The 27,075-nt window shown below is 41.1% G+C and overlaps 1 protein-coding gene across 1 annotated transcript; it reads left to right on the forward strand.

Moving 5' to 3' along the window:
- The first annotated feature begins 14,287 nt into the window (after positions 1 to 14,287).
- On the forward strand, positions 14,288 to 18,664 carry LOC137088287 (uncharacterized). The gene is made up of 2 exons (XM_067452108.1): positions 14,288 to 14,361; positions 16,572 to 18,664. The coding sequence occupies exons 1-2, from the start codon at positions 14,351 to 14,353 to the stop codon at positions 18,175 to 18,177; spliced, it is 1,617 nt and encodes a 538-aa protein (XP_067308209.1). The 5' UTR covers positions 14,288 to 14,350; the 3' UTR covers positions 18,178 to 18,664.
- The last annotated feature ends 8,411 nt before the right edge of the window (positions 18,665 to 27,075 follow it).

Genomic DNA, 27,075 nt, shown 5'->3' on the forward strand with positions numbered 1-27,075 from the left:
CAAATTAAAGCCTGTTTTTCATTCTCCTATTAACCCGCCTGCCCCGGTTCCCCCACCGCCGCGACTCGTAGATGGGGAACCCACTTATTCGGTCAACCGTATTCTGGACTCAAGACGGAGGGGACGCGGATTTCAGTACTTGGTGGACTGGGAGGGTTACGGTCCGGAGGAGAGGAGTTGGGTTCCTGCTAGGGACATACTGGATCACTCCCTCATCGATGATTACAATCGACAGGTAGGTCCTCCTGGGAGTGTCAGGAGACGCTCCTAGGGGGAGGGGTACTGTCACGGTTCATGGGTTCAGTGACTCATTCTCTCACTGTGTTTGTGTGGTGCTGTTAGAGGCGTGGCTACTGATTGCTCCTCTCATCATCATCTCCAGCTGCACCTGATTATCTCCCCTATTTATTCACCTCACTCACCCACTATCTTTGTCAGATCGTTACAGGCTTCCTGTGTGTGTAAGGTGTACGTTCCTGTTCCCCGGCGTTCTTGGTCGGGTTGTCTTTCCTGGAGGATCTTCGGCGTTGGATTGCCCATTGCGTCCCTGTGAGTCCTGCATGCCTGCATCTCCTGCCTGGGATCTTGTCTGTCCTACAGCTTGTGACTTCCTGCTTTTCCTCCTTTTTGTGAGACTTGGTTCATTAAAACCTATAACTCGCTTTTGGATCTTGTGTATTTTTCCAGCAGAGCTAACCTGACAGCGTCAGCCCACTGGGCAAATGCCCAGTATGCTAGATTACCAGTCCAGCCCTGGTCCCTAGCCCATCAAGCAATTTGTCTACCCTTGGCATTGGATATGCATCAAATTTTGACACCACGTTGACTTTTCAATAGTCCACACAGAATCGAACTGAGCCGTCCGTTTTGGGAACCAAAACTATCGGGCTCGCCCAATCACTGTTGGACTCTTCTGTTACCCCCATGTCCAGCATCGCATCTTATTCATTCTGAACCACCTTTTTTTAATGCTCCAGTAAACGTTAAGGCCGGCTGTGAACGACCACGCCCGGCTCTGTCTAGTTAGTTACTGTATTAACTAACATGAACTAACAATGAGAAATACATTTGCTACAGTATTTATTATTTTTTTTTAATTTGTTTTGTGCATGTTAGTTCATATAGTGCATCAACTTTACAAATACAACTTTTGATTTTAATCATGCATTAGTAAATGTTGAAATTAACATTAAGATTAATAAATGCTGTAGAAGTGCAGTACTAAAGTAGTTAACTAATGAAATCTTTACTTTACTTTACTTTTTATTGTTACTAAGTGTTACCAAAATTGTAATTACGCTTACACATTTTGCATTTTTATGTTATTATCCCTTACATGGCATTGCAGGTACACATTTCATCAGATCATGCAATCCTGGGAACTGAACTCATGAGCATTTGTATTTCTACCATCATGATCTACTGTTTGAGCTACATTGTCTTCTTGTGGTGTAATCAAACTCTTTTGTTTGTTGATCTTATGACCAGGATGTATTCAGGGTAAACAGGGATCTGTAATTTCTTTAGTTGGCTACATTTCAGTAGTTTACTTTTACTTTCATTGTTCCACATATTCTGCAGGAATAGCATCATGGGTGTTACATGATTCTGGATTCATTTTTCCCAAAACACAATGATTGATTAACTGGGCTAGTTTATTTTAATCTGAAACTACTTTGCCTTTGGGGAGTTTATAGACATGTTCAAAAAGCATTAATAAAAATTTAAAGGCTTGTGTTACAAAATCAGTAGTTATGTTATTGTATTAAAACACTTCATACGGCGCACTTAACCAGTGAAGTTAAAATATGATCATATAGCTGTTGTTTAGTTTCATTTGGTCAATATGAATTAAGGGTGTGAATATATTGTGCACAATGTATTATTCCTTTGTGCAGCTGGGGAGTTTTTAGGGGTGTAAATCGGAAGGTTCATCACATCTGCGATACATTTTGATACGATATGGGGTATATTGTTCGATATATTGAAATTATGATATTATGTGCAGCTTTTTAATAAGGAAAAAACAAATGATAGATAGGACTGAAAAAGATAGACTATTAATATTCTTTCATTGAACAAACATATTATAGTATAAAAGGCTCCAATATATTGTGGTGTAAAGCACTTGCCATGCCGTGCAGAATGATGTGCTTTAAGTCATAATCACACTTTCAATGTTATCCCCATTATCTATGCCCACTTATTCAGGCTGACATCTTGTTGCCTTTACATCTTGTTGCCTTTACTCATCCCCTATAATTCAAGGGGCGAACGTGCTGATACCATTGGTTATAGTCGAAAGCGCCATTGGCTCTGTTTTACCGGGCCGACTCTATTTATTTTCACACGGCAGGGTTTTATACGGTTTTATACGTTCCCCATACTAAATGTCGAGGAACCGACTCGATATGGGAACGTCTCTGGTTACTCAACTTAACCTTAGTTCCCTGAGAGGAGGGAACGAGACATTACGTAAACTGCCGTGTGAAACGCCTCCTTATAGCCTCAATAGTTCTCGTTCAGTTGAAAGATCCTGAGGTTTTTTGGCTCCTGACATCGCTTATATAGTGGCTGGGCCAGCCAATCAGGCGATTGCCAGGACACCATTGGCTATTGCAAAGCAATAGAGTAATTCAATCAGGCTTCAGTATTTCAAGGAAAAGGGTTTTCCCCATACCTAATGTCTCGTTTTGTCCTCTCAGGGAACTAAGGTTACGTTAAGTAACCAGAGACGATCTTGTACAGAACTTCCTACTCTCATCCCAGCTTTTATGGAATTGCATTCACGCTAATTTGCCGTTTAGTAAATCTGGCGCAAAGTATTTAGTGCCAAAGTAGTGCCAAATGTAAACTTATGTCCATGTTTTTTGTAATGTTCAACTGTCAGTGGCAGTGAGGTTGGTTGTAAAAACTTCACTCTTTCTGACTGACATTAATTGACAGTTATAATTTCATAAACTTCATAAACTGAGAATTATTTCAACTTTTAGGTCACAATACATAAAAATTGCACTTGGCAAAAAGTTTTACAACACGTCCTGACTTCATCTAGAATTGGTATTTCCGAAATAGTGCTGACTTATTTTATTTTTTTAACTAATGTCAGCTATAAGTTTAACATCTCAGGTTTAATGTTTTAGTTTGTATCACTAAGCCAGAGTTATTTAGCAATTATTTTTGACCCTATACTGCTTATGTTGCCATTGTGAATACATTTGTCAAGCTCACACAGGTTTCACAGGTTTGGTTTCATTCCTGGAAGATTAAACTCAAATGTGTGTGTGTGTGTGTGTGTGATTGGTAGGTTTAGGGGTTGTGTAGGGGGATAGAAAATACAGTTTGTACTGTATAAAAACCATTACACCTATGGAATGTCCCCATATTTCACAAAAAAAACAAACGTGTGTGTGTGTGTGTGTCCTGTGCATTGTTGTGTCTTCATTTTTTTTAAATGCTTTATTTCTCTCAGTAGTAACTTATTGCCTAATATGCATTTAACATATATTATTACTTCACATTTTATACTGTTACAGTTTAATCGTATGTTGTGTGTTGTTGTCTTCATTAGTCAGCAGGAAGGGAATGTTCTGATTTCAATATCTAGTGTCACAGACTGTGAAGGAGTAATTTTATATTGCCTTATTGTTGAAGAACTTATATGTGCAAATATTTTACACATGATTTGCACATAACTTGTGGTTATGCATGTATGTAGAGTATGTGGGTTTGTACTCCTCCTCCTCCTCCTCCTCCTCCGCCTCCGCCTCCTCCATCAATGCCAGCAGGTTTTCATTGGACATGAGCGGGTATAAGTATAAAAGTCATCAGCAATCACTCGAATATCACCACAAAAACTTCAAGCAAAGAAACTCTGCAAGGTGAGAATGCTTTTCATTCATATTTTAAATATGTAAAGAGTTTCATTTTAAAATGCTGGCATATTCTCATATATTTTGAGACTTAGTCATGAGATCAAATGTTAGTTTAGCAGGGCTGCGACCTAATAATCCACTAAACAGCAGGGGCTTAGTAAACTAAAACATTATCGCAGAACAGGTCCGGCTCCAGAACATCATTATAGAGTAGCAAAAAATACACAAAAATGTAAATATACTTTGAGGTTACTAGAACAATTAATATGCAACATGCCTAGCCTAGTCAAAGAGTCGAGAGAAGATCAAAACCCTGAAATAAGACTGAGCAATAAAGCTAAAGATGAACAGTATTTTTAAATGTATTAAATGTCATATCTGTGTCCTCTTATGTCAGATCAAAATTGTACATGTTATGTTGTGTGACATCTTAAATGTGATGTAACCTTCTCCCTTTAAACACTCTGGTCAGTTTAAGTATAAGTTATGCAATTTTATATTACTTATTTTAAATAATTAAAAAGAGCAGTTTCATGTCTGTCTTTATATTGTTAAACTAGTCAAGTTTGATATGGGATTTAGAAAGTATCTAGTAAAATAATAATAAATAATTTACAATAATTTATAATAATTTACTTTTATAATAAAAGTACTAATTATAAAGTAATTAGTAATGGAATGTTTTTTAGAAAGAGAGTAAAAAGTCAAGTAATCTAATTACACTGTTGAAGATGTAGGCTAATTAGTAGCTGGTAATGAATTAAATAATATGCTACTTTTTAAATATGAAACTAAAACTGGTGGTGGCAAGCACTGTATTGAGTGAGATGAATCCTTTATTCAACCGATTCGCTCAAACTGCAAACTGCAAACTGTATTTATGAATGGGGTACCTAATTTACTCATCTGATTTGTTCAAATATGCTGACTCTTTGAGGAATAAATCCCAGTGCTGCTCGGTTCTACTGTTAGGCCTGTTTTCTTTGATATGTTTCTATGGAATTTACTCAGTAGCTTGTTTTTTGAACTGTGCAGTGCAGATGTGTGGAACGACCGCACTGTTGCTTGTGTGGTAACTCATATGGCATAGATTTATGTTTTAAATATAAAGAACAAGAACTCTAAATCGATTGTTTTTTACACATTTCTGCCCCACTATGGCAATGGGACGGGAGAGAGTGCTCAAAACCCTTTAGATGGCATAGTTTAGTGGAACAAATCACAGAAACGATCAGTCAAGAAATGACACGTGAACATGAGAAGCAAAAGAGAACTGTCTAGATGTGGCTCTCCCGTTTTGAGTGTATATGTGCAGAGAAAACAGGCTATTTTAACGATCTGAGCGAATGTCTGAAGCGCATGGACCAGGTGCACTTATGGCATGTCTGAATCAGACGGCGCGCCAAGTGCGTGCAAGTTCTTACGCGTCTTTCCACGAAACGGTTTAAAATCATCTTAAACAAAAAAAAAGAGACATAAATCAGGCTTTCTAGTTTCTAAATAGCAAGCAGATTTTTTGATCACAAGTAACTGAAAACCACAGTCTCTCTCAAAATCTGGAGCTCAAATATCGTAATCGGTTATTTGATGTGGGGCCAGTTCAAGGTGGGCCAAGCTTCTGATTTGCTAGAATTATAGATTTGTCTGTGTGTGTGTGTGTGTGTGTGTGTGTGTGTGTGTGTGTGTGTGTGTGTGTGTAAAAATTGAGGCTAGGTCCAACATTTGTGATGTACTCTCAAAGTTTCTCTTACAAAGATTGTGGTTTCTGTCAGGTCCGATTTATCACAATGATTTATTGTTTATACATTTTTAATATTCACAAAAATGAATGCTTTCACTATTCATAGTTAAAGCTGCAGTCCGTAACTTTTTGCACTCTAGTGGTTAATAAACAGAACTGCATGCATCTTGCAGAAGAACACTGCAGCCGGAGCTACTTCTCTCTGTTTATGTCTATGGCCGATCACGCAGGGACTGTGCTCCTCTGCAGCTGTACCTACCAGTCTGGCCTGAAATAGTCCCAATATAAATACTTATGATAAGTGTACCATAATGATTCATTGTAAGACAAAAACATGATTTGGAAAATGGATTCATGTTATACATTCTCATTATATAATTTTTGTAAATCTTGAACACAAAAAAAGTTACGGACAGCAGCTTTAAGAAAAAACAATCCATAACCAAACCTACCAGTTGCTTATGGAAAACGTCTCAGGTTACGGATGTAACCATGGTTCCCTGAGAGGGAACGAGACACTACGTCAAGCACTGTGGGAACGCCTCAGCGTGATTGCGTCATGAAGCATTAATGAAATCAGTCCAATGGCGTGCACGGATGTTACAGGGGTAGACATAATTGACCAGGAAACTATATTTAGCAACCCTGAACCAAACAGTGTCAGCTTCTTATAGATCGAAAAAGTTGGTCACAGGTGTGCAGGGAGTATGGCAAGGCGACGCCTCTCAGGGAACCATGATTACATACGTAACCTGAGACGTTCACTTATCAAGGGAACTCGCACTGCGTCAAGCACTGCAGGAACTGAATACCCACGCCTCCATAACTCTCAAATGCCTGTATATGTGAAATCACAGCACACACTATGCTTCAAGCACCCGAGAGCCTGGGGTAGAAGGCACATCCAGGTTATAAAACCTTACGAATGTGTGCAGAGAGGACCATCCTGCTGCATCACACACTTCCTGAAGAGAAACTCCTGACAAAAGAGCCATAGAGGCAGCCATACTCCTAGTAGAGTGGGCTCGGACCATTAGTGGTGAAGGTTGGCCGGCCGACTCATATGCTAGTGAAATAGCCTCGATTATCCACTTCCTTAGGGTCTGCTTAGATGCATGCTTTCCCCCATTCGGGACCCGAAACAGACAAACAGCTGATCAGACTTGCGCCACAGGGCAGATCTATGGACGTAAGCATCTAGTGCCCTCACTGGACAGAGCAGATTTAATTTCTCCTGGTCCGGATTCTGAAAAAAGGCGGAGAGAAGGCCTGCAGAATTATAGGCCCTGCCACATTAGTGGGAAACTTTGGGACATATCCTTCTTTCGGAAACAAGAAAGCTTTCACCATACCCGGTGTGAACTCAAGAAATGAGGGAGCAACAGACAATGCTTGTAAATCTCCAACTCTTTTAAGAGAAGAAATAGCCAAAAGAAATAATGTATTTAGTGTAACAAACTTTTCTGGCACCTCCTCAATAGGTTCGGAGGGGGCCAGAGTCAGGCCTTCTTATACTATATCTAGGTCCCAAGTCGGCACCCTTGAACGTGCCACAGGTCTTAGCCTCAGAGTACCACAAAGGAAGCAGGTTACCCAAGGGTGTCTCCCCACTGATGCACCATCGAGATGAACATGATAGGCCGATATGGCTTACCATATCGGCTATACCTTTAAGGTCGAAGGGGATAACCCTAATGAGAACTTTTCTTGAAGAAAATCTAGCACTGAACTCACTTGGCAGTTAACTGGATTCACTGAATGGCTTGTGCACCATGAAACAAAGACTCTCCATTTTAGGGCATAAAGTGTAATATGGTCTCCACTACCTCAGTAGAAAGACCTAAGTCCATGAGCTGGGCCCCCTCAGAGGCCAAGCCCACAGTTTCCACAGTTCCGGGCGTGAGTGCAGGACTTACCCCGATGCCTGGGAGAGACAGTCCCTACTGATTGGAATCTCCCAAGGAGGACCAGAGCCGAACAGCCCTATGCTTACTACGCAAGCTGCGTAGGGCCCCGCAATTTACTCAAGGCCCCGTCTGCCCCTCGTGTCATAGCGCGTCAATCAATGTTGTAAACAATGATGATAAAATTAAGCGGTATTATACTTCTGGCCTTGAAAAGAAAGAAAAACACCATGAGAGTGAATTGTGGGAACAGCAATCAGGTAAATTTGTGTTCTCCTCTCCAAGTTTGATGTCAGCATATAACAGTAAAGTTAAGTTGATGTGCATCTCTCTTCTGTTGTCTTGCTAAGATGGACAGGCAGGCTATGCATCTCTTGGTCTAGCTAGCTAATGCCAGCCACTTTCAGGGCTTTTTTGGGATAAACGACAAAGGTCAACAGTGTTTGTTAACTGCAGCTCGGAAAAGATCCGCATCGCACATGAACATGCATTCATTTGCGTGTGCACGAAATGAAAGTGCATTTTCCAGCAGAAATATCTGTGTGGATACCAGACCGACAGAACAATATATGGGCATGATGGTCCTCCTCCTCATCATAAGTGCACATAGGCAGTGAAAGCATATTTAGTCTTAGTCAATGTTTAGTTACAACTCTAAACTACTGCACAAATGATGCAAAATGGAAAGCAATGTATTTGACATTGATTGACTATTGATTTATATGCTCTATTGAATTTAAAATGTTGATATTAATTAGCTGGACATACTGGTCAATATGGATGCACATCCATCAATAATAACCATAAATCAAAAATTGCTTTAATATGCATAATATAGAACACAGTAGCATGCTATGTCAAGCCATTTTAGCTTTTATTCATTTACAATTTATGCATTTTTAATATCAATAATTAAATGTTTATTATTTACAATGTGAATTCTTGATATTAGGTGTGGAATTTTTAATAGATTTAAAGATTCTTAATATCTGAATCACTAGTTCACTAGTTAAACATTACAAGAGCCAAGCCATAGTATAAATAGTATTTTATATTTGGAAATGTATAAAAGGAAATCTGAGGGATCCAGTTTGAATGGGTCTGATGCACCTTATAAAATTTGGTATCTATAATTTGTAGGTGCTATGCTTAAAGGGGAGGTGAAACACTCAGTTTCAGTCAATCTCATGTCAATCTTGAGTACCTATAGAGTAGTATTGCATCCTTCATATCTCCGAAAAGTCTTTAGTTTTATTATATTTATTCAAAGAAATATAGGCTGTACCGAGTCTTTCCGGAAAAAACTGAGCGCCTGGAGGCGTATCGTGTGGGCGGAGCTAAAGAATGACAAGTGCGCAAAGCGGTGACGTCCTCAAGCGTGGAGAAACTCATGGCTATCACAGATAATGATCCAGAATCATTTGGAGGCTGAAATAAATTGAACAGGAGAAACGGCAACAGCAGGATGTCCGTCTCTGTGGTATGTACTGTATTTAGTGGCCTGTCAACATTTGTATGTGTTTACTCGCAGTTTATGAGGACATGATTCGGTTTATGGACTATTGTATGTGAGTAAACCTTAGCAGTAGCAAGCAAAACGATTTTGCACGTCATACTAGTGTACAGAGAACAACAATAGAGTCCGTTAGCGCATTTGAATGATGACGCACGCGATCGTGTCTTTTACTGATGTTTACTCACGTGACGAGCCAACAGCATAGATATTTGAAGCAGTTTTACTCACCGGCTGCTTCCAAAGCAGGACCGAACCTTTATCGCTGGGACCGCTCCGTCAAAAACACACTTCTTTGGTATGATTTGGTGAAGTCCTGACAGCAGTGAACGGTGGAGATCCACTTTTGCGTCGCGACTGAAGCGATGTTATGAAGCTTCCCGTCATTTCTGCGTTCAAATCGGGTCAAATGCAGCGCTGCCTTCCCGGAATGCTGTGCTGAAGCGTTGAAGTCTTTTCATGTCACCCTTAGGAATAAAGTGGAGCGCAGCGCATGGATCGACTGGATCTGCACATGAGTGTTTATGGCCATGCATTTCCTCTCTCGCTCTAGTCAGGCGCGCGCACCCTACCGGGAGAAGAGCCCGTACGGCCCATACAAGGACCTTCCGATCTATTAATGTCAAGTCGACCCATACTCGAAAAAAAACTCTCCGAAACTTGTGAGAAACCGGAAGGAGTATTTTTAACACAGAATTACTCCATCAAACGTCCAACATTAGTTTTTGAAACTTTGTCTATGTTTAGGACGGGAATCCAAGTCTTTAACAGTGTAAAAAGCTCAGTATGCATGAAACAGCATTTCACCCCCCCTTTAAGTTTGTAAGTAGAGGCGATGCTCGATCATCTGCCAGTACAAGCACAGACCCAGATGATCCACATCCAGCCTCAGCCAGTACTAGCACAGAGCCAGTACAGCCAGATTCACCAACAGTAAAGCCATCTTCAGCAAGTACTATCTTAAGATTCTATAGAAAATACTCTTCAATAAATATTGTTTGTTTGAACCTCATTCTTTGACTGTTTTGTTCAAAGGAGGGAGGATTGTATTGAGAGCACTAAGGTGTCAGGTGTAACTGCATTGCAATGGCAAATGGTTTATAGCTCATGGGTCAGGTAGGATGGCCCCTTAGCAGAATTTTGCTTAGGGCCCCAGGGAGGTCAGGATCGGGTCTGAGGGGGACCCTCAAGAAGAGACACCATGTCTGATAGCCATACTCGGCCCGGCCAGAAGGGGGCGATTAACAACAGACGGACTCCGTCACAGCGTACATTCTCCAGAACTCCCGGTAGCAATGCCAGAGGGGGAAAGGCGTACATACGCAGCCTCGGCCACGTCTGTACCATGGCATCCAACCCCAGGGGGCTGGATGTATGAGGGAGTAAAACAGGGACAGTGCATTGTCTCTTAAGACGCAAACAGATCCACCTTAGCTTTTCCAAAGCAGTTCCAGAGGAGCTCAACCAACTCGGGGTGAAGTCTCCATTCCCCTCAGCACCTGCCTCGACAGGGAGTCTGCCCTCTTGTTCAAGCGCCCCGGAATATTTATTGCTCACTCTGAAAATAATTTCCCTTGAGTCCATAACAAGTCTCCACCCACCAGTTTCCATAATCGGCATGAGCGCACACACCCCTGGTGATTTATATACAGTGCCTTGCGAAAATATCCGGCCCCCTTGAACTTTGCAACCTTTTGCCACATTTCAGGCTTCAAACATAATGATATTAAACTTTAATTGTTTGTGAAGAATCAACAAGTGGGACACAATCATGAAGTGGAATGAAATTTATTGGATATTTCAAACTTCATCGCCGCGTGAGCTTGATCATGTGAAAAGGATTTCCCCTCGGGGAAAATCCCTTGGTTTTTAGCCCTGCTGCAAGGGTCTCATGTACAGCAGGCCAAAAGTTATCACGTTGGACACTGTTGCCATCGAATCCCAGATATCTTTGAAACTGTTTCACAGTGAGTGACTGGCCTAGCTTTATCCGTGATACAGCTACTAGGATCGTTTTAAACCGAACAAGCGCCAGTCGAGCCCTCATAGTCTTCGTATCAAACACTACGCCCAGAAAACTGATGTTCTGCCATGGAGACAGCATACTTTTCTTTGCGTTTAACCTTAACCCTAATATTTCCATATGAGCGAGAACAGCACTTTGATGCTTAACCGCTAACTGTACTGACTGTGCTAAAATGAGCCAATCGTATATGTAGTTGAGAACACAGATGCCCTGGAGTCTCAGAGGAGCCAGAGCTGCATCCATGCACTTTGTGAATGTGCGGGGTGATAATCCTAGGCCCGAATGGAACCTGAGGAACTTCCTGTGCTGAGGAAGGATTGAGATGTGAAAATATGCGTCTTTTAGCTCTATCTTGGCACACCAGTCCTTGGACCTGATCAGACACACAATCTGCTTCAAAGTGAGCATTTTGAATTTTAACTTTTTGACTGCTCGATTTAGCTAGAATAGGACGCAGCCCTCCATCCTTCTTTGGAACTATAAAGTACCAGCTGTAAAACCCTGACTCTCTGCTGTGGGGAGGGACCCTCTCTATAGCCCCTTTTCGAAGAAGAGTCTGCAGAGTCTGCCCTCTGATGGCACCAAGAGGAGGCGGGCGCCTCGACACACCGCTTTCCCTTGGAGAGGACTGCCATCCGAAGCTTGGTGCTTTGGGCATCAAGACTTCTTATTTGTCTTCCTAGAGATAAGAACAGTCCTCAGATCTGCTCTACCTTGGGAAGGCCTCAACTGAGCGTGCTGCCCCGGCCCCCAGTCTCTCTGTGGGGGAGCACGGGACGCCGCGCTCACTTTCTGTTGTGCTCTATGAGCTGAGGAGGATGTACTCGGTTGGGACTGCTCCCGCCCAGCAGCCCCAGAGACATAGACTTTTCGGGGAAGAAACTTTTGAAAAACCTGCTGCCTGCTTTTTGGCTTCCTGAAACCTTTCGACCACCGAATCAACAGCACTGCCAAAGAGACCGGTAGTGGAGACTGGAGCATCGACCAGAAATGTTTAATCTTTGTCCTTGATCTCCGAAAAATTCAACCATAAATAGCTCTCCGTGGCCACTAGTGCTGCCATAGAGCGGCCGATGGATTTCGTTGCTTCCCTAGAGGCCCGGAGAGATAAATCGGCTGCTCTCTTAACCTCCGCTATTGTATCTCTCTCTATCTCTTCAGCAGTCTCGTCTATGTCTTTCAGCAGGTCGCCTTGATATGCTTGTAAAATCGCCATTGTATGTAAACTAGCGGCCGCCTGACCTGCTGCCGAGTACGCCATGCCCACTAAGACTGATGTCATTTTAACTGGCTTAGTGGGCAGCTGCGGGGCTCTTAGCGACAATGCAGACAATGCAGGGGAGAGAGAGCCCCCGCAAGTGTCTCTTCCATTCGAATTTGAATATTCCGATCTAACTGGGTTGAATACTCTAAATGAGGTGCGAAGGTCAGGGAAGAATGGAAGCCCCACTTTGAAGGCTGCGATCTCGCTGGCAGAAAACGTTCATCTAATTGCTTTTAACATGACGGGCTTCCTGATCATCAGCTGGCCAATCTATTTTTAGTCTGGCAACAGCAGGAGTCACAACCTCCAAAAGCTCATCTGTATGTGTGTGTGTGTGTGTGTGTGTGTGTGGTGGTTCATTGTAAACATCCAGACTCTCAACATTCAATTCCTCAGAACTAGAGTGCTGAGAAGCCTGTGCTTCAGCACAATCAGAAGAAACTGCCGCGTGTGCTTCTGACTCGCGAACTGAAGCATCGGGTCTAGCAGGTAAAGGCAGAGATAGGGGATCACCCCCGTCTCTAACCCCGCCGTTAGATCCATTTGTGATCCCCAGGCTGAAAGCCTTCACCATGCCTCGGCAGCGGCAAGACCCGAGCCCTGGTGAACGTGAGCCGAAGCACCCTCCTCAAAGAGTGCTCGGTGGGACCTGAGAGTTCTCATTGTCAACCTCTCGCAATGCTCGCAACCAGCCCCCTCAAGGGCTGCCTGGACATGCTCTGGTCCTAAACACATTACACACAACTCATGTGTATCCGCACTCATAATAAAACGAGGGAGGGAGTGACACACTTCTTAAACTGAGCGGAGTTTCTTTTATATATATATATTGTGGTGTGGCAAGCAGCATGGCGAGGGACCGCGAGAGCGGCCGGTGACGAGTGGTAATGAGTACCAGTTGCGTGACACACCGGTCTCGTCTCGCGGCCAGCACCACCACCTCGGGCAGTCACTCGCGGTCTTTCATCATCCGCGCTGCCCGAACTCCTCAGCACCGCGATCCCCCTCAGCAGCGAGGGCTCTCCGACAGCGCGTCCCTCCTTCCTCCCGGGCTTCGGCACCAATGTAATAACGTTCGTAGATGGGAAGGAAGGAGGCGGGAACCGGCAAACATTCAACCAATTTAATTCCAAATAAATAAACAAAACGAAAGTAAACCGCGGGCAGTCCCTCACGGACGACTGCCCACCAACACATAACAAAACTCAACACAACATCCAGGCCTGGTCCTCTCTCATCTTCCGCTGCCTTCATTCCTCCTTTTATGCTCCCGTCCCTTGGCCGCGAGACGAGACCGGTGTGTCACGCAGCTGGTACTCATTACCACTCGTCATCGGCCGCTCTCGCGGTCCCTCGCCACGCTGCTTGCCACACCACATATATGAGAGACAAACACACACCAAATAGACAAACGATTTCAACATAGAGCGCTTGTGAAGACACAGAAGCTGACACTGTTTGGTTCAGAGGTGCTATATATAGTTTCATGGTTAATGACGTCACCCTTCCATGATGTCCGTGCATGCCATTGGACTGATTTCACAAGTGCTTCATGACGCAATCACGCAGAGGCGTTCTCGCAGTGCTTGACGCAGTGCGAGTTCACTCGATAAGGGAACAGCATTCTATGTATAGGTTTTTTTTCATGACATTTAACACTATGAATAAATTATTATATGAAATACATTTATGACAACATGCACGCATGAAAGTGTTGTTCCTATTTTTTTTTTATTCAGATACTAAACTACATTGAAGACACATTTGGTTGGGAGGGACTTCAGCCAGTTAGACTTGTTAGATCACTCAGCACAAAGGCTGGTCTATAAGAATATTAATTTCTATGCATTTATATTTATATTTAATAGCAAAATTTCATCTCAATGTTTGAAGTATAGTTAAATATATAGTAGTTTTAAAAAATTCTGTGTTTTACTAATAAAGTAATTAACTGTTTTGCTGTAAGCAGACTGGGGAGTGCCAGTGAAGGTCTTCAGTGAGGTCTCACATTCAGTCCAGCGATCAGCATGAGTTTCAGGTGAGTTGAAATTGATGTGCTTTATACAGGATGAGTATGTGCTGTAAGGGGTAATCCACGGCTAGGTGTGCACCAGAGGCAGAGCCAGACATTGTACACATTTGAGGCTTAGCCCAAATCTAGTTTGTCTAATGACATTTTGATTTGGCATCAACAGCTTTACTGATTGAAGTTTGTTGTAGTATAAGCTGGAGTAAAGTTCATAAAAGGAACTTTGAGAGCTCAAAACTAGGAGCTTTTAGCCATTTACAGTGTGCAAATTAATAAAAGAAAAAAAAAACATTGACTTTTATCTGGACATCCATATATTATAAAACAAATGCACTAAAATAAATGAAAATTAATATTTCATAAGTATATTTTACTTTACACTACAGTATAAGGAAATTACAATCCTTTCATCCTAATTTCTTCACTTGCAAGAGATAATCCCTTGAGCTTTTGTTTTGGAAAAAGCTGATCGTGTGGGCAAATTGTATGCAGCACAAACAGACAGAGTGAGTGACAGGAGGTACAAAATTATTACAGCTACACAAGTTATTCAGCAATGAGCCGTAAGTTATTTTTCTTGTCCTGTCAACTTTCCGCATGCACACCTTACCAGTGTGCCAGTCAGTGCGAGCAAGTACTTTTTCACGACTTATTATGCTTAACTGTTTTTAACATCAATCAGGTCGTGCTCTATGATCTCATTCATGTGTTTTATTGCTGTCAATAGTGTTTGGCTATGCAGACAATGCCTTCCACTAATATTGGCACCATTGCTAAATACACTATATGGCCAAAAGTATTGGGTATGCTTTTACATGCACACGAGCTTTAAAATCATCCCATGCTTAATCCGTAGGGTTTAATATGGAGTCAGTCCACCCTTTGCAGCTCTAACCTCTTCAGCTCTTCTGGGAAGGCTTTCCTCAAGGTTTAGGAGTGTGTTTATGGGGATTTTTGACCATTCTTCTAGAAGTGTATTTGTGAGGTCAGGTACTGATTTTGGACAAGAAGGCTTGGCTCGCAGTCTCCGCTCTAATTCATCCCAAAGGTGTTCTATTGGGTTGAGCTCAGGACTCTGTGCAGGCCAGTCAAGTTCCCCCACACCAGGGCTATTTAAATCTTGCCCTGCAGGGCCAATGCGCTGCAGAGTTTAGTTCTAACCCTGATCAAATACACCCACCTGATTTTCTAATGATCCTGAAGACATTGATTACCATGTTCAGGTGTGTTTGATCAGGGTTGGAGCTAAACTCTGCAGTGCATTGGCCCCCCAGGGCAAGATTTGAATTGCCCTGCTTCAAACCAAACTCGCTCATCCATGTCTTTATGGACAGACATTTTGTGCACTGGAGCGCAGCAGGAAGGGGCCATCCACAAACTGTTCCCACAAAGTTGTGAGCATGAAATTGTCCAACATGTATTTGGTATGCTGAAGCATTAAGGGTTCCTTTCACTGGAACTAACGCATTATTAGAAGGTTTTGATTTAGTTTTTTAATCTGTGTATGTGTGCTACTATACGAGATACTGTATATCTGAACAAGAAGTCCAAGACCTCCAGCAAAAAAATAAAATAGGCCCACAACATACGGCATTAAATATAAGATCAGGCATTATATTTAACCTTTGGCATGAGTACTTTTTATACCTGTGTGCACCAAACCCAGCCAAAAAGCTATTTTTTGTTTCATCTGACCACATAAATAGGTTCCTTTTGAAGTTCCAGTCATGGATGAGCAAGAAAGATTGTTTTTTCTTGAAACCCTCCCAAACAACATGTGGTGATGTAGCTGTTTTGTGATAATATTTTTAGGCTTATTGTGATTAATGATTAAGGGAATTTGGCCTTGGTCTTTCCTCATATATACTCCTGTGAAACAATAAGTCATAGCAAGACAATGTCATGGTCCTGGTCACCCTAGTATGCTACACAAATTTAATAATGATAGGAATATTCTTAAGAGATATTTTACTCATATGAATTTTTGGGGGTGCCAATTAGTGTGGCCAACATCCATTGAAGAATATTTGGGTTGTTTCCCTTAAATATCGTTTCATAACATTAGTATGTTCACGTTGAAGATATATGTTACATGATGTCTGTATATTGATTAATACTACTATGTTACAATTTTTAATCTGTTGATGTGTGCTACAATCCATGAGACCATGTATATGAACATAAATATTCTGAGAAACATTTGACTCCATATTTTACAGACAGCCGAGTCCACAAAGCAGACCAACTCTGATTCATCAAGGTCCTCCAAAACGATTTCGTCTAGACACACAGAGAAAAGTGCTTGATGATAATGGAAATGTCAGAAAATGGACTCATGGGAGAAAAGATGCCAGAAAAAAAAACAAAATTGTTCTGCTCGTGGGAGAAACCGGCGCTGGCAAAACGACTCTCATCAACACCATGGTCAACTACTTATTAGAAGTGAAGATTGAGGAAGAGCTATGGTATGAAATCACAGAAGAAGAAGCCAGAGACCAATCCGAATCACAAACCTCTGAAATCACCATGTATGAGGTCTGTCCTGAAGAGAGTCCTGTATCTCTCACCATCATTGATACTCCAGGATACGGAGACACTAGAGGACTGGAAAAAGATCTGGAAGTTGCTGAGAATTTGGCCATGCTGTTTCAGAGCAGTGATGGCGTTCGTGAGATTGATGCCGTGTGTTTTGTGATTCAAGCAGCTAAGAATCGTCTCTCGGACAGACAGCATTATATTATCAGTTCAGTTCTGTCTTTGTTTGGCAAAGACATTGTAAACAACATTGTGTTTCTAATCACACACTCTGATGGTATGGAACCCAAAAACGTCCTCGGTGCCATTAATAAAGCTCAAATCCCCTGCAGACGAGACAAAAAAGGCCAGCCTGTTCATTTCTTATTCAACAACCGTCAGTCAGACGCCCGTCACAATGAGAAACGTTACTTTCGTGCTCAAAGAGATGCCTGGGAAGACAGCATGGACAGCATGAAGCACTTCCTTCAGTCTCTGGATGAAAAGAACAGAAGAAGTTTAGAGCTGACTTCAGATGTCCTGATGGAGCGCATTCAATTTGAAGCATTAATCTGCAACTTACAGATGAGGGTCGAAGAGAAAGAGTCAAAGAAGTCTGAAAAAATACAGATCCAGCAGGCAATGAGAGAAAACAAGGAAAAAATCGATAATCGTACAAACTTTAACATTAGAATCCAAAAGGTTGTCAAAGAGAAGGTGCCCATTGAAAGTGCTTCATGGAAGAGCAGGAAGGCGATGACCTGCACCGTCTGTGAGGAAAACTGCCATGAGTTTGGATGCTGGTGGACTTCTGATCCCAGCAAATGTGAAGTCATGAAAAATGGCTACTGCACCGTGTGCACAGGGAAATGCCACCACAGCAAACATGTCAAAGAAGACAAGAAATACGTTGTCAGCTTTTCTAACGTTATGGTGAAATTTGATGAAGTAAAAAAGGATTATGAAAAAGCTCAAGCTAAGAGGTTTTCAGTTGTAATGGAAGATCTTGACAAAGATCTGAAGGAGATCGAGGACCAAAAGCAAATTATCCTGTTCAATGCCTTCAAGACCATCAAGCATCTGTCTCAGATCGCATTAAAGCCAGACTCGGCCTTAACTCTTCAGCATCTGGACTTCTTCATCCCCAGACTGAGGGAGGCTGGGAAAGAAACCTGGGCTAAAGAGCTGGAGGAAATGAGGAAAGCCGCTGAAGCTGAAGAAGCAAATAAAGATGCTCTGAGTTACCTGAAAGCTGGTCTGACCAAACTTTTCCTTGGTGCAGTGAACAAATGCAGAGAAGACAAGAAATGAATCAATGAAAATGAAGATTGTTTACTGTAAGAAATGAATGCATGTAGATCTGAAAATAAGACTTATTTTAATCGTAGTATCAAACTGTTTTAGTGCTTATTTAAAAGGCATGCCACTCCAATACAATCGTTTAGTTTATGAACCGTCATAATCACATAATCACAAGAGAAAAAAAAGTTGATTGATTCAGTGCTAAATCCCTTCCAGGCCCTTCTCTTGTTCTATCTCAGAGAACCTGTGAGAATATATATATTTAAAAAAAAACGTTAGGGTTAGATCAAGGATTCCATTAAGTCATTAACATATGATCCTCCTTTGATTTGTTCACCAGATTTCCTATCTTGTTTTCATCCAGTGACTTCTGCTCAGATAGCTGATATTGTTTTCAAGACCAAATGTTCCAGCTGTGAGTCTGAAGTTCCTCTTGACCCATCTATCCTCAGCAATTTTAGCCTTTTATTTCAAAACTCTTTGAGAGAGTTGTGTATTGCCAGTTAAAATATAAATATGTCCAATATAAAAATTTTTTTAAAAAAAATTCAGTCAGGTTTTAGATCAATGCACATAACGGAAACTGCATTATGGTAGGTCAGCATTAACTTTTTGCAAGCTCTTAAATCAATAACTGCTTGTCTTTAAGCACTGCTTTTGATACAATAGATCATAGTATCGTGTTACATCGTATGGAAAATGTGGTGGGTATTCAGGGTCTCCTTGCAGTGGTTGGCCTCTTACCTCAAAGACAGAACCTTCTCAGTGAGTACCCCACTTTATATGCTGCCATTGGGTGCCATTTTTAAGAAATATAAGGTCTCCTACCACTGCTATGCTGACTACACCATCTAAAACTGACATTAGTTATCTTTTGGATGCGCTTCAGCATTGTTTTGAGGAGAGGTCTTCATCTGTTTTTAATTTAGGTTCTCTTTCCACCAGAGTTAAAACTCATGTAAGAAATATTGATTTGTCTGTAGAGTAGATTTTGTATAAACAGATCAGTACATTGGTAAAGGGCATTTTCTCGGATTCATAGACTGTAATCCACACTATTATAGCGCGGCCACATAATGGGGGGAAATTTATACTGCTGTGAATTATTTTAATCATTCATATAAGACTGTATAAGACTGTATTCATAACACCTGTTGTTGTATATTGAGTTTATATTGAGAAATATGTTTGTGTTCCTGTTTTACTCTCACAAGACTTTTGTTGGGAAGATCCAGGGAATCAGGGAAGCGTCGTGGGATCAGGCAGCTGATTGACACTTCTGATAAAAGAAGCTGACTTACCGGCGTTCAAGAGAGAGGACGCTCTCATTACGCTTTGGGTTTACGTGATCGATCGCTCTACACGACTGGGCTATTATAGTCTATGACTGGTTAAATTACTCGATAAATGTAATTATTTCAGTCGTTCTCCCGGACTAAAAGCCTTACCATTGAGGCTGATATTCAACATACATACACACACACGTTTGTTTTTGTGAAATGTTGGGACATTCCATAGGCGTAATGGTACAAACCATATTTTCTATCCCCCTACACTGCCCCACCCATCACACACACACACACACACACACACTTTACATTGGACTGGAACTATTCCAACGATAATTTTCTGTGTACTACATTTTCTGTGTTTATTGTTTAATACACTTTGGATTGGCATTCATTCTGTGTTTATTTGGTGAGAATTTCAATCAAACACGTTTATAAGCGGATAAAAGAACAAGTTGCCGTAGTGTAAACTGCCCACTGCTGCAGTGCGATTTCTTCCTTTTTTAGCAACCTTACATTTGCTTCCTGTAAAGTTTAGAATAGTTTTTTTTGTTTGTGTTTCGCTGTTTTTGTGTACAAGGCATTATTTTGTGTTGCACCAAAATACATAAGTGATCTTCTGATTCCTTACAAGCCCCAAATAAATCTTAGGTCTAGTAATCTGTTTCTTTTAACTGTCCCACATTTTCGCTGTAAAACTAAGGGTGGTCGGGCCGTCTCTGCTGCATCACCTAAACTCTGGAATAGTCTGCCCTTCATTGTGCGATTTGCTCCTTTATTAGCCAGCTTTAAAGTATCTCTTAAATCTTACTTTTTCTCTCTGGTTTTTCATTGGGGTTAGTTTAAGGGGATTGTATTCTCTTTAATGTGTTTATATTTTGTTTTTCTTTAATTATTTATTTTGTACATGCTTAACGGTTAGTTTTAATTTAGTTCATCGACTAAAGTTATAGATACAACTTTTGATTTTAAAATATTAACAAATGTTGAAATTATTAAAATTTAGAGTCCTCACATCGGAATCCAAGCTGTTGGTAAACAACTTAAAGAAACATCTCATACATTTGGTGCTTTTTTGTTTTGTTTTTTGTTTTGTTTTTAGCATGAAAGCAAGACAAAATGCTGAACTGATTTGAAAATTTCTCCTCCGATAATGGATGTTATATATATGTCAGATAGACGTTACAATAGACGGTACACTTTTATAAATGACCAAAGATCAAGGTGAATATAAAAATGTACCAAATTGAATGGATTGTACAATCCTGATGCTTTACATCTGCCTAGAAACAAATGACAATTCTGTGGTTTAAAACAAACAGGGACTGGTAAAACAGGTAGAAGTGGACATCATGTGAGAAAAGTCAGAATGAGAAAAGTTACTCTGGGTAATTGTGTGGTTTCATTTTCACTAATCTATAGTGTATTTAATAATGATTAATTTTCCAAGAAATTTATAATATTATTGGTAGGAGGCAAATTAAGTGACTATCCTGAGGTAATTCATCTACAGAGAAGTGATTGTTCGTCTCCGTGAAAACTGACAGTTATCAGTAAAGAGATTTAAAAAGGACAACTTCCTCATTGACCTAAAAACTTTTTTGAGAATGATGTGATTGACTGCAATTACACAGAGGCAAGAATAAAGAGATGTTTGTGGGGGAAAAGCTTACTTTTTCACTTTTTCATACGACTCATTTGATCATGAAGTCCCAGCCCCACGGACAAGGCTATGCAGTCACCGGAAACAGAAAAAATCTGTTCTCTCTCTTCTGGCCAAGTCTTGTTCTTTTATCATGTGACGTGACAGAAATGTTGGATACAGAAATTAGTTAATTCACAACCTTCCTCACAAACAAGTGCATAGTTTTTTTTTTTTTATAGTATAATAATTGATTTTCCTATGAATCCTGGACACATTGGGTTGGTCAGAATGGATAGGCATAATACAAGTTTATTACCCATATCTTCTGATGATTTTATAATAATATTTATATTACAACATGCAGTCAATAATACGACTGTAATGTAATGTTGTACATGTTGTGAGACACTGAACCGGCGCGGTCATGTGACAAAAGAATGAGAGTCAGAGTCAGACCCGAAGACTCGAGAGATTAACTGTTTCTGCATTCACCCTATGGGGACTTGAACAAGAAGACTCAAGAGATGAACTAATCTTTTCTGTTTCCGGTGACTGCATAGCCTTGCCTACGGGGCTTGGGACTTGATGAACGAATGACTCGAACCCGAGACTAGAGTCAGCTAAATCCCAGCACATAGAGACTCTTTCACCTAGAAATGATCACATAGAGACTGTGTCTGTTCCCTGAATTAGTAAATACAAAAAGCCATCAAAACCATTCAACTGTAAAAATGTAATTGATGTCCAACAAATAAACAACAGATATAATACATACGTACAATAGATAGAGCTTGGGTTGCTGAATATTCGATCCCTTTCGCCAAAAGCGCTTATTGTTAATTATATGATTACAGATCATAACCTAGATGTGCTGTGTTTGACAGAAACCTGGCTAAAACCCGACGACTACATTACTTTAAATGAGTGCACCCCCCGAGATTATTGTTATAAACATGAGCCACGTCTGAAAGGTAAAGGGGGAGGTGTTGCTGTAATTTGCAATAATATCTTTAGCATTACTCAGAAGTATAGTTTCAAATATAATTCGTTTGAACTTTTGGTGTTTTATGTAACGTTGTGTAGTGTAAATAATAAATCCCATTTGACATTTGTGTTGGCTACTGTGATTTTTCCCATTGATAGAAGTGCATTTTTGTCTTTATATCTCTTTATAGAATGAGGTAGATGATATAAGTCATTCTTTTCTTTCTGGAGATTCATTTGTCATGTGGTGTTGATATTTTGTTCTGTTGATAAGCTCACAGGACACACTAATGTGCCCTAGAGTCGTGTGTGTGTGTTACGTGTTCTGTGCAGGTCTTCCGACTGGATTGGACCGCTTTTTCTCACACTCTAGACCTCTTGGCGTCTTTCTAGACTCCCCTGAAGTCAACACTACCCCAATCTTGGGATTGTCTGATGTATACATCCTGATTAACAACAACAACAACATCTCATTTCTATTCTCGCGTGACACATTGTTTGGACTTAATGCCAATCAGTAATATTCCACGTGTCCGTAATCATGTAAATCATGCCCTTGAAATGGGTATAATTGGTGTAAATGTTCTGTGTAAGGTAGAGTCTGGCCTGCCACTGCCCTGAAAGACTCTGAAGCTGACTCTACCGATGAAACTGCAAACTATTCTTCAGTAAAATTCTCTCCGATGATTGAACATCCTGACTCCTGGTCTTCATTTTCGCATATCTGGTCTCTGGGTCTTAAACTGTTAACCCCTAACAGTTTTTGGTGGAGAATGTGGGCAATAATTCCTTGGTGACACCCCTGGCAAAACAACAAATAAGGTAGTATTTATTTATTTTATTGTTTTAGTTAGGACTGTCTGACTGGAGGAGATTGGGTACGGGGAGCGAGAGAGCTTCATTTCGATAGGAGTGGGGATTAATTATACTAAGTGTTTGTTTTTATGGGAACAGCATAAGGGTATAAGAAGGTCGCTGATAGCACGCCACGGTACTACAGGCAACGGCTAATGCGTAGCAGACAGCGCAAGACACGTGTCTAATACCGGGGAGAGCCCATTGGGGGCAACTGGTGTAGAACCACCCCTACAGGGGCACATCTCTCTGGTCTGTGATCTGTTTGTCTGAGTTAGAGTCTTAAGAGACGGTCACACGGTCCAGGGGGCATCGCAAACCTGCTCTCTCTCTTCCTTCAGACAGGGGTACCCCGAACTCAAACAAATAAAATAGATTCAGGAGTTGTTTGCCAGGGATGCATCTGGAACGATACCGAGTGGAATAAAATAAGACCCAAATTGGTAAGGACCAGTATATGTGACCAGGAGTAGAAAGATACTTTGTGCTTTCATGAGTAGAACTCACTTCTATTCTATTAGAAAACTAATTTGAGTTGCGATTATTGGAGTGAAATCGCCATGGTGATAGTACCGCTGCTGTAATGAAATGAGATCATGTAGAGGGCGGCATGGGAACGTCGGCATCCGTGCTATAGTTTCATCATCATGAAAAGGTCAAAGCCATCAGGGGCTCAGTATCGTAAAAAGAAAAAAAGAGGAAATATAAAAAAGAAAGCGAAATATACAGGTATGTTAGTCTGCTTATTGGTTACTTGTTCTCTACTAAGCTGGTCGCTCTATCTATCATTGAGCAAAACATTACACTGAATATTAGTACTGGAGGGACCACACCCCACGCTCATTTCAGGTGCAGAACATTATAGCAGTTAATTTGAATAAAAATACATTACATCAGAGATTGTTTTTCAGTGTAAATTGATCAAGTAATACTGTCATAACCATGGGCGTCACTAGGCCCTTTTTATGAATTATGCCTCAGCCCCCCCTAAAAAAATATGGGATTAACCTTTAAAACATATGACACTGGTGCGAGGCTTCGGCTCCGTCTTTTAGTCTTTGTGTCAGTGTGTTCTTCAACCGAGTGACATGGTTTTCAAGCTATTGTTATCTAATTCTTTGGCCTTCAGAACATCTTAAAATACACATATATAGATCATAGAAATCAACATTTTCTCGGGGGACCATGCCCCCAAACCCCCCTAACATTTGTGATCTCACTAATAATAAACCTGGCTGCTGAAGCCTCTGGGATCCCTGTGTTGGAAACTTAGAAGTGAAGACCAGGAGAGCTTGGGTATATCTTTCGGGCAGGCGTTCCTCTTTATTGAGAAACACACATGCCGTCTGTGGCTGCAGTCGTCCAAGTCTAATTGTAACAGTATACATTGTAATTTATCCACATTTCAGGGGGAGGGATTTACACAGTAGAGGAGGAGACAATCTAAACAAAGGAATGCACATGTTGTTTAGGTAAAAGGGACACACCCCATACATTTCCAGGTCACCAGTCCTAATCCTATCAGCATAACAGTGCCAATCAAACCACCAATCCAAATCCTATCAGCATAACAGTACCAATCAGACGAATAGATGCAAATGTGATCACTCTGACAATGTTGCTTATAGATCAGGAAGTGCATAAAGACAAAAGACTGATTAGCTTGATCTCCTTAGAATGCAGTCAACCTGAAACCTCCAAACTGTAAAGCATTATATACATAACAAACTGTTAGTATACTATTACATTGGAACCTTGATATAACAATTTATAAATTTGTAATCCCACAGTCCCCCCTTTGAGAGTTCTAATAACTCTCACATAATACAAATTTAAACCTTTATAAGTCCATTCTATAGCTTATGTTTGTTAGCATAAGCCCCATCTTCAATTCATGTAACTTGAAAAAGTTACAGGCACATATCACTTGCTCTGTGTTGATTGTCTGTAGTGACGAGTGACATGCTGACACAGAAACAAACATGCCACTAGGGTCCGTGTAGTTCTTACGGGTAATGTTCTTTTGTGGTTGGAACAGTCCTTGTGAGTCATTTGTTAACCTTACAGGTTTCCGAACCATGAAGAATTATCTTCAGTCATCTGATGTAATTTTGCTTAAAGATCAAGAATGTCTTGTTGGATTTTGTTCAAGAGTACTTGACCACCATGTTTGTGCATAAGCGAGTCCTTGAATGCAGCCATCTTCTGGTTTGTGGTTGGAGCTGAATTATGTAGAAACCAGGGTGAACCTGCCGTTGAATTGACTGGGTAGGATGTTGTAGACCAGAAGTTCCTCCCATCATATGCCAGCCATGGGATTCTTGCTTCTTCGGAAGGTGGGTGTGGCATGCAGACATCTTTCCAGCAAACATGGCATTTCTTGACATATTCATAAGCTCTAAGAATATGTTGTTTCTGGAGTCTACACTTTGTGCGATGTCCATGATGATTAGTAGCAAGGCAATCTTGATCATGTTGACAGATGACTGAAGTTCCCGTAGGTGATTCTCTGCGTTGTTTTTTTTTATTTTTTTATGACAATTGGCTCAGTAGTGGGTCTAGTTGTCCTCTAGAGGTTGTGGCTTCATACGCAGGTGAGGAAGTCGGTGTGTATCGATCTGGGGACAGCCATCAAGTGGTATCTGCACAGAGTAAGAAAGAAAACAAAAGACAGCAGAACAGTATTTGTTCTAAAAGACTGCAAACATTGGGGTTGTTTCCTCTGTTCAATCTGAGTCTGCTATTGTTGTTCCTTCTTTCCCTATGTCTTAATTCCTGCGACACCTAAAGAACAGTGAGGTAAGGATGGACTAGTGAGTAGGGAAAAGCCTATGAGGGAATCTTCACCGCAGGATTGGCCCCCGATGCCTGTTGCATTCAGTTCTTTCCTGGGCTCCTCACTGGTCCGTGTGTCCTAACCTATCCCTGTCGGTGGAGGAACAACTTTACAGTGTGACACATGCGCCAAAGCTTTCCTTCCCTGACACAACACTGCAGCTGCTGTTATCAACATCACTTGATGTGGTACTTGCCACTTAGGCTCTAAGGGCTTGTTTCTGAATGACTTTATCATCACCCACTGATCTTGGATGATCGTGTGTCCACCTTCTGGTGGCATCTGCCAACACGACTCAACTCTCTCTCTGGCACTCTGTACTGCCTTTGTGGGGTTATCAATGATTGAACCATCAACAAACAACTCCAATTCTGCATTCTCAATGGGAGTTTCTGCTATTTCACTTGTAGCTGCGTATGTGAGAGTAACACAATCGTGAGTCATTTCTCCTTCATCCTCTAACAAAACTTCAGTCATTGCAGACATCATACACGAGGATGGGTTCGTGACAGGTGCACGCTGTAAAACAATGTTCGGGGCTGTGAGGGTCGTTAACCAATTTCCCCAACGAGAAGAGGTGACAGAGGTGACTTTTGCTTGATTCAATAGTGCGGACACTGCATGAGGGCATCTTACGTTTACAGTCTGTCCTAACACCATTCCTGATGAAGCCTGAAGGGCTGGATCATTGTTTAAACTTTCAGACAATTTAGTAGGAATTACTGTAATTTCTGCATCTGTATCAAGCAAAAAGTCAATCTCTTTCTTTTGTTTGCTACCGTTCACAAAAATGTTATTGTGATGGATTACAGGGGAAAGGTAGCTACTCACAGCCCCAACAATTAGTTTTTTTCCTGTTCATTTTGTGCTTTTAGAAGAGCCTGAGAAAGCTGTCCTAAAGTTTCAGTGTACCCTGGCGGAACTACTTCAGGATTGTAGGCGGGCTGAGAAGGAATAGAATTATGCATAGTATTTATTTTACTATCTCGCAACTTTTTCCTACACTCTTTCTGCCAGTGACCTGATTTTTCACAGTAGTTACATTTGCCTTCTCTCTTAGGCCTTCTGTTAACTTGATTTCTTGTGCTAAACTTAGCTGCTGCTACTCTTACTTTTGCCTTAACACCAGCATCTCTTTCCCATGTAGTTAACCTTTCTAGGTTACTTCTGAGAGTATTGTTAGACCAAGTTAGATCTAGGAATGGCAATGCTTTTCTGTACTCGGCTAAAAGACCATCTGACCAGATGCGAACAAAAGCTCCCTGGTCATCTAAAACACATTCAGAGTCATCAACTAT

Source organism: Pseudorasbora parva, chromosome 1 (assembly GCF_024679245.1).
Source record: "Pseudorasbora parva isolate DD20220531a chromosome 1, ASM2467924v1, whole genome shotgun sequence".
NCBI lineage: Eukaryota > Metazoa > Chordata > Actinopteri > Cypriniformes > Gobionidae > Pseudorasbora > Pseudorasbora parva.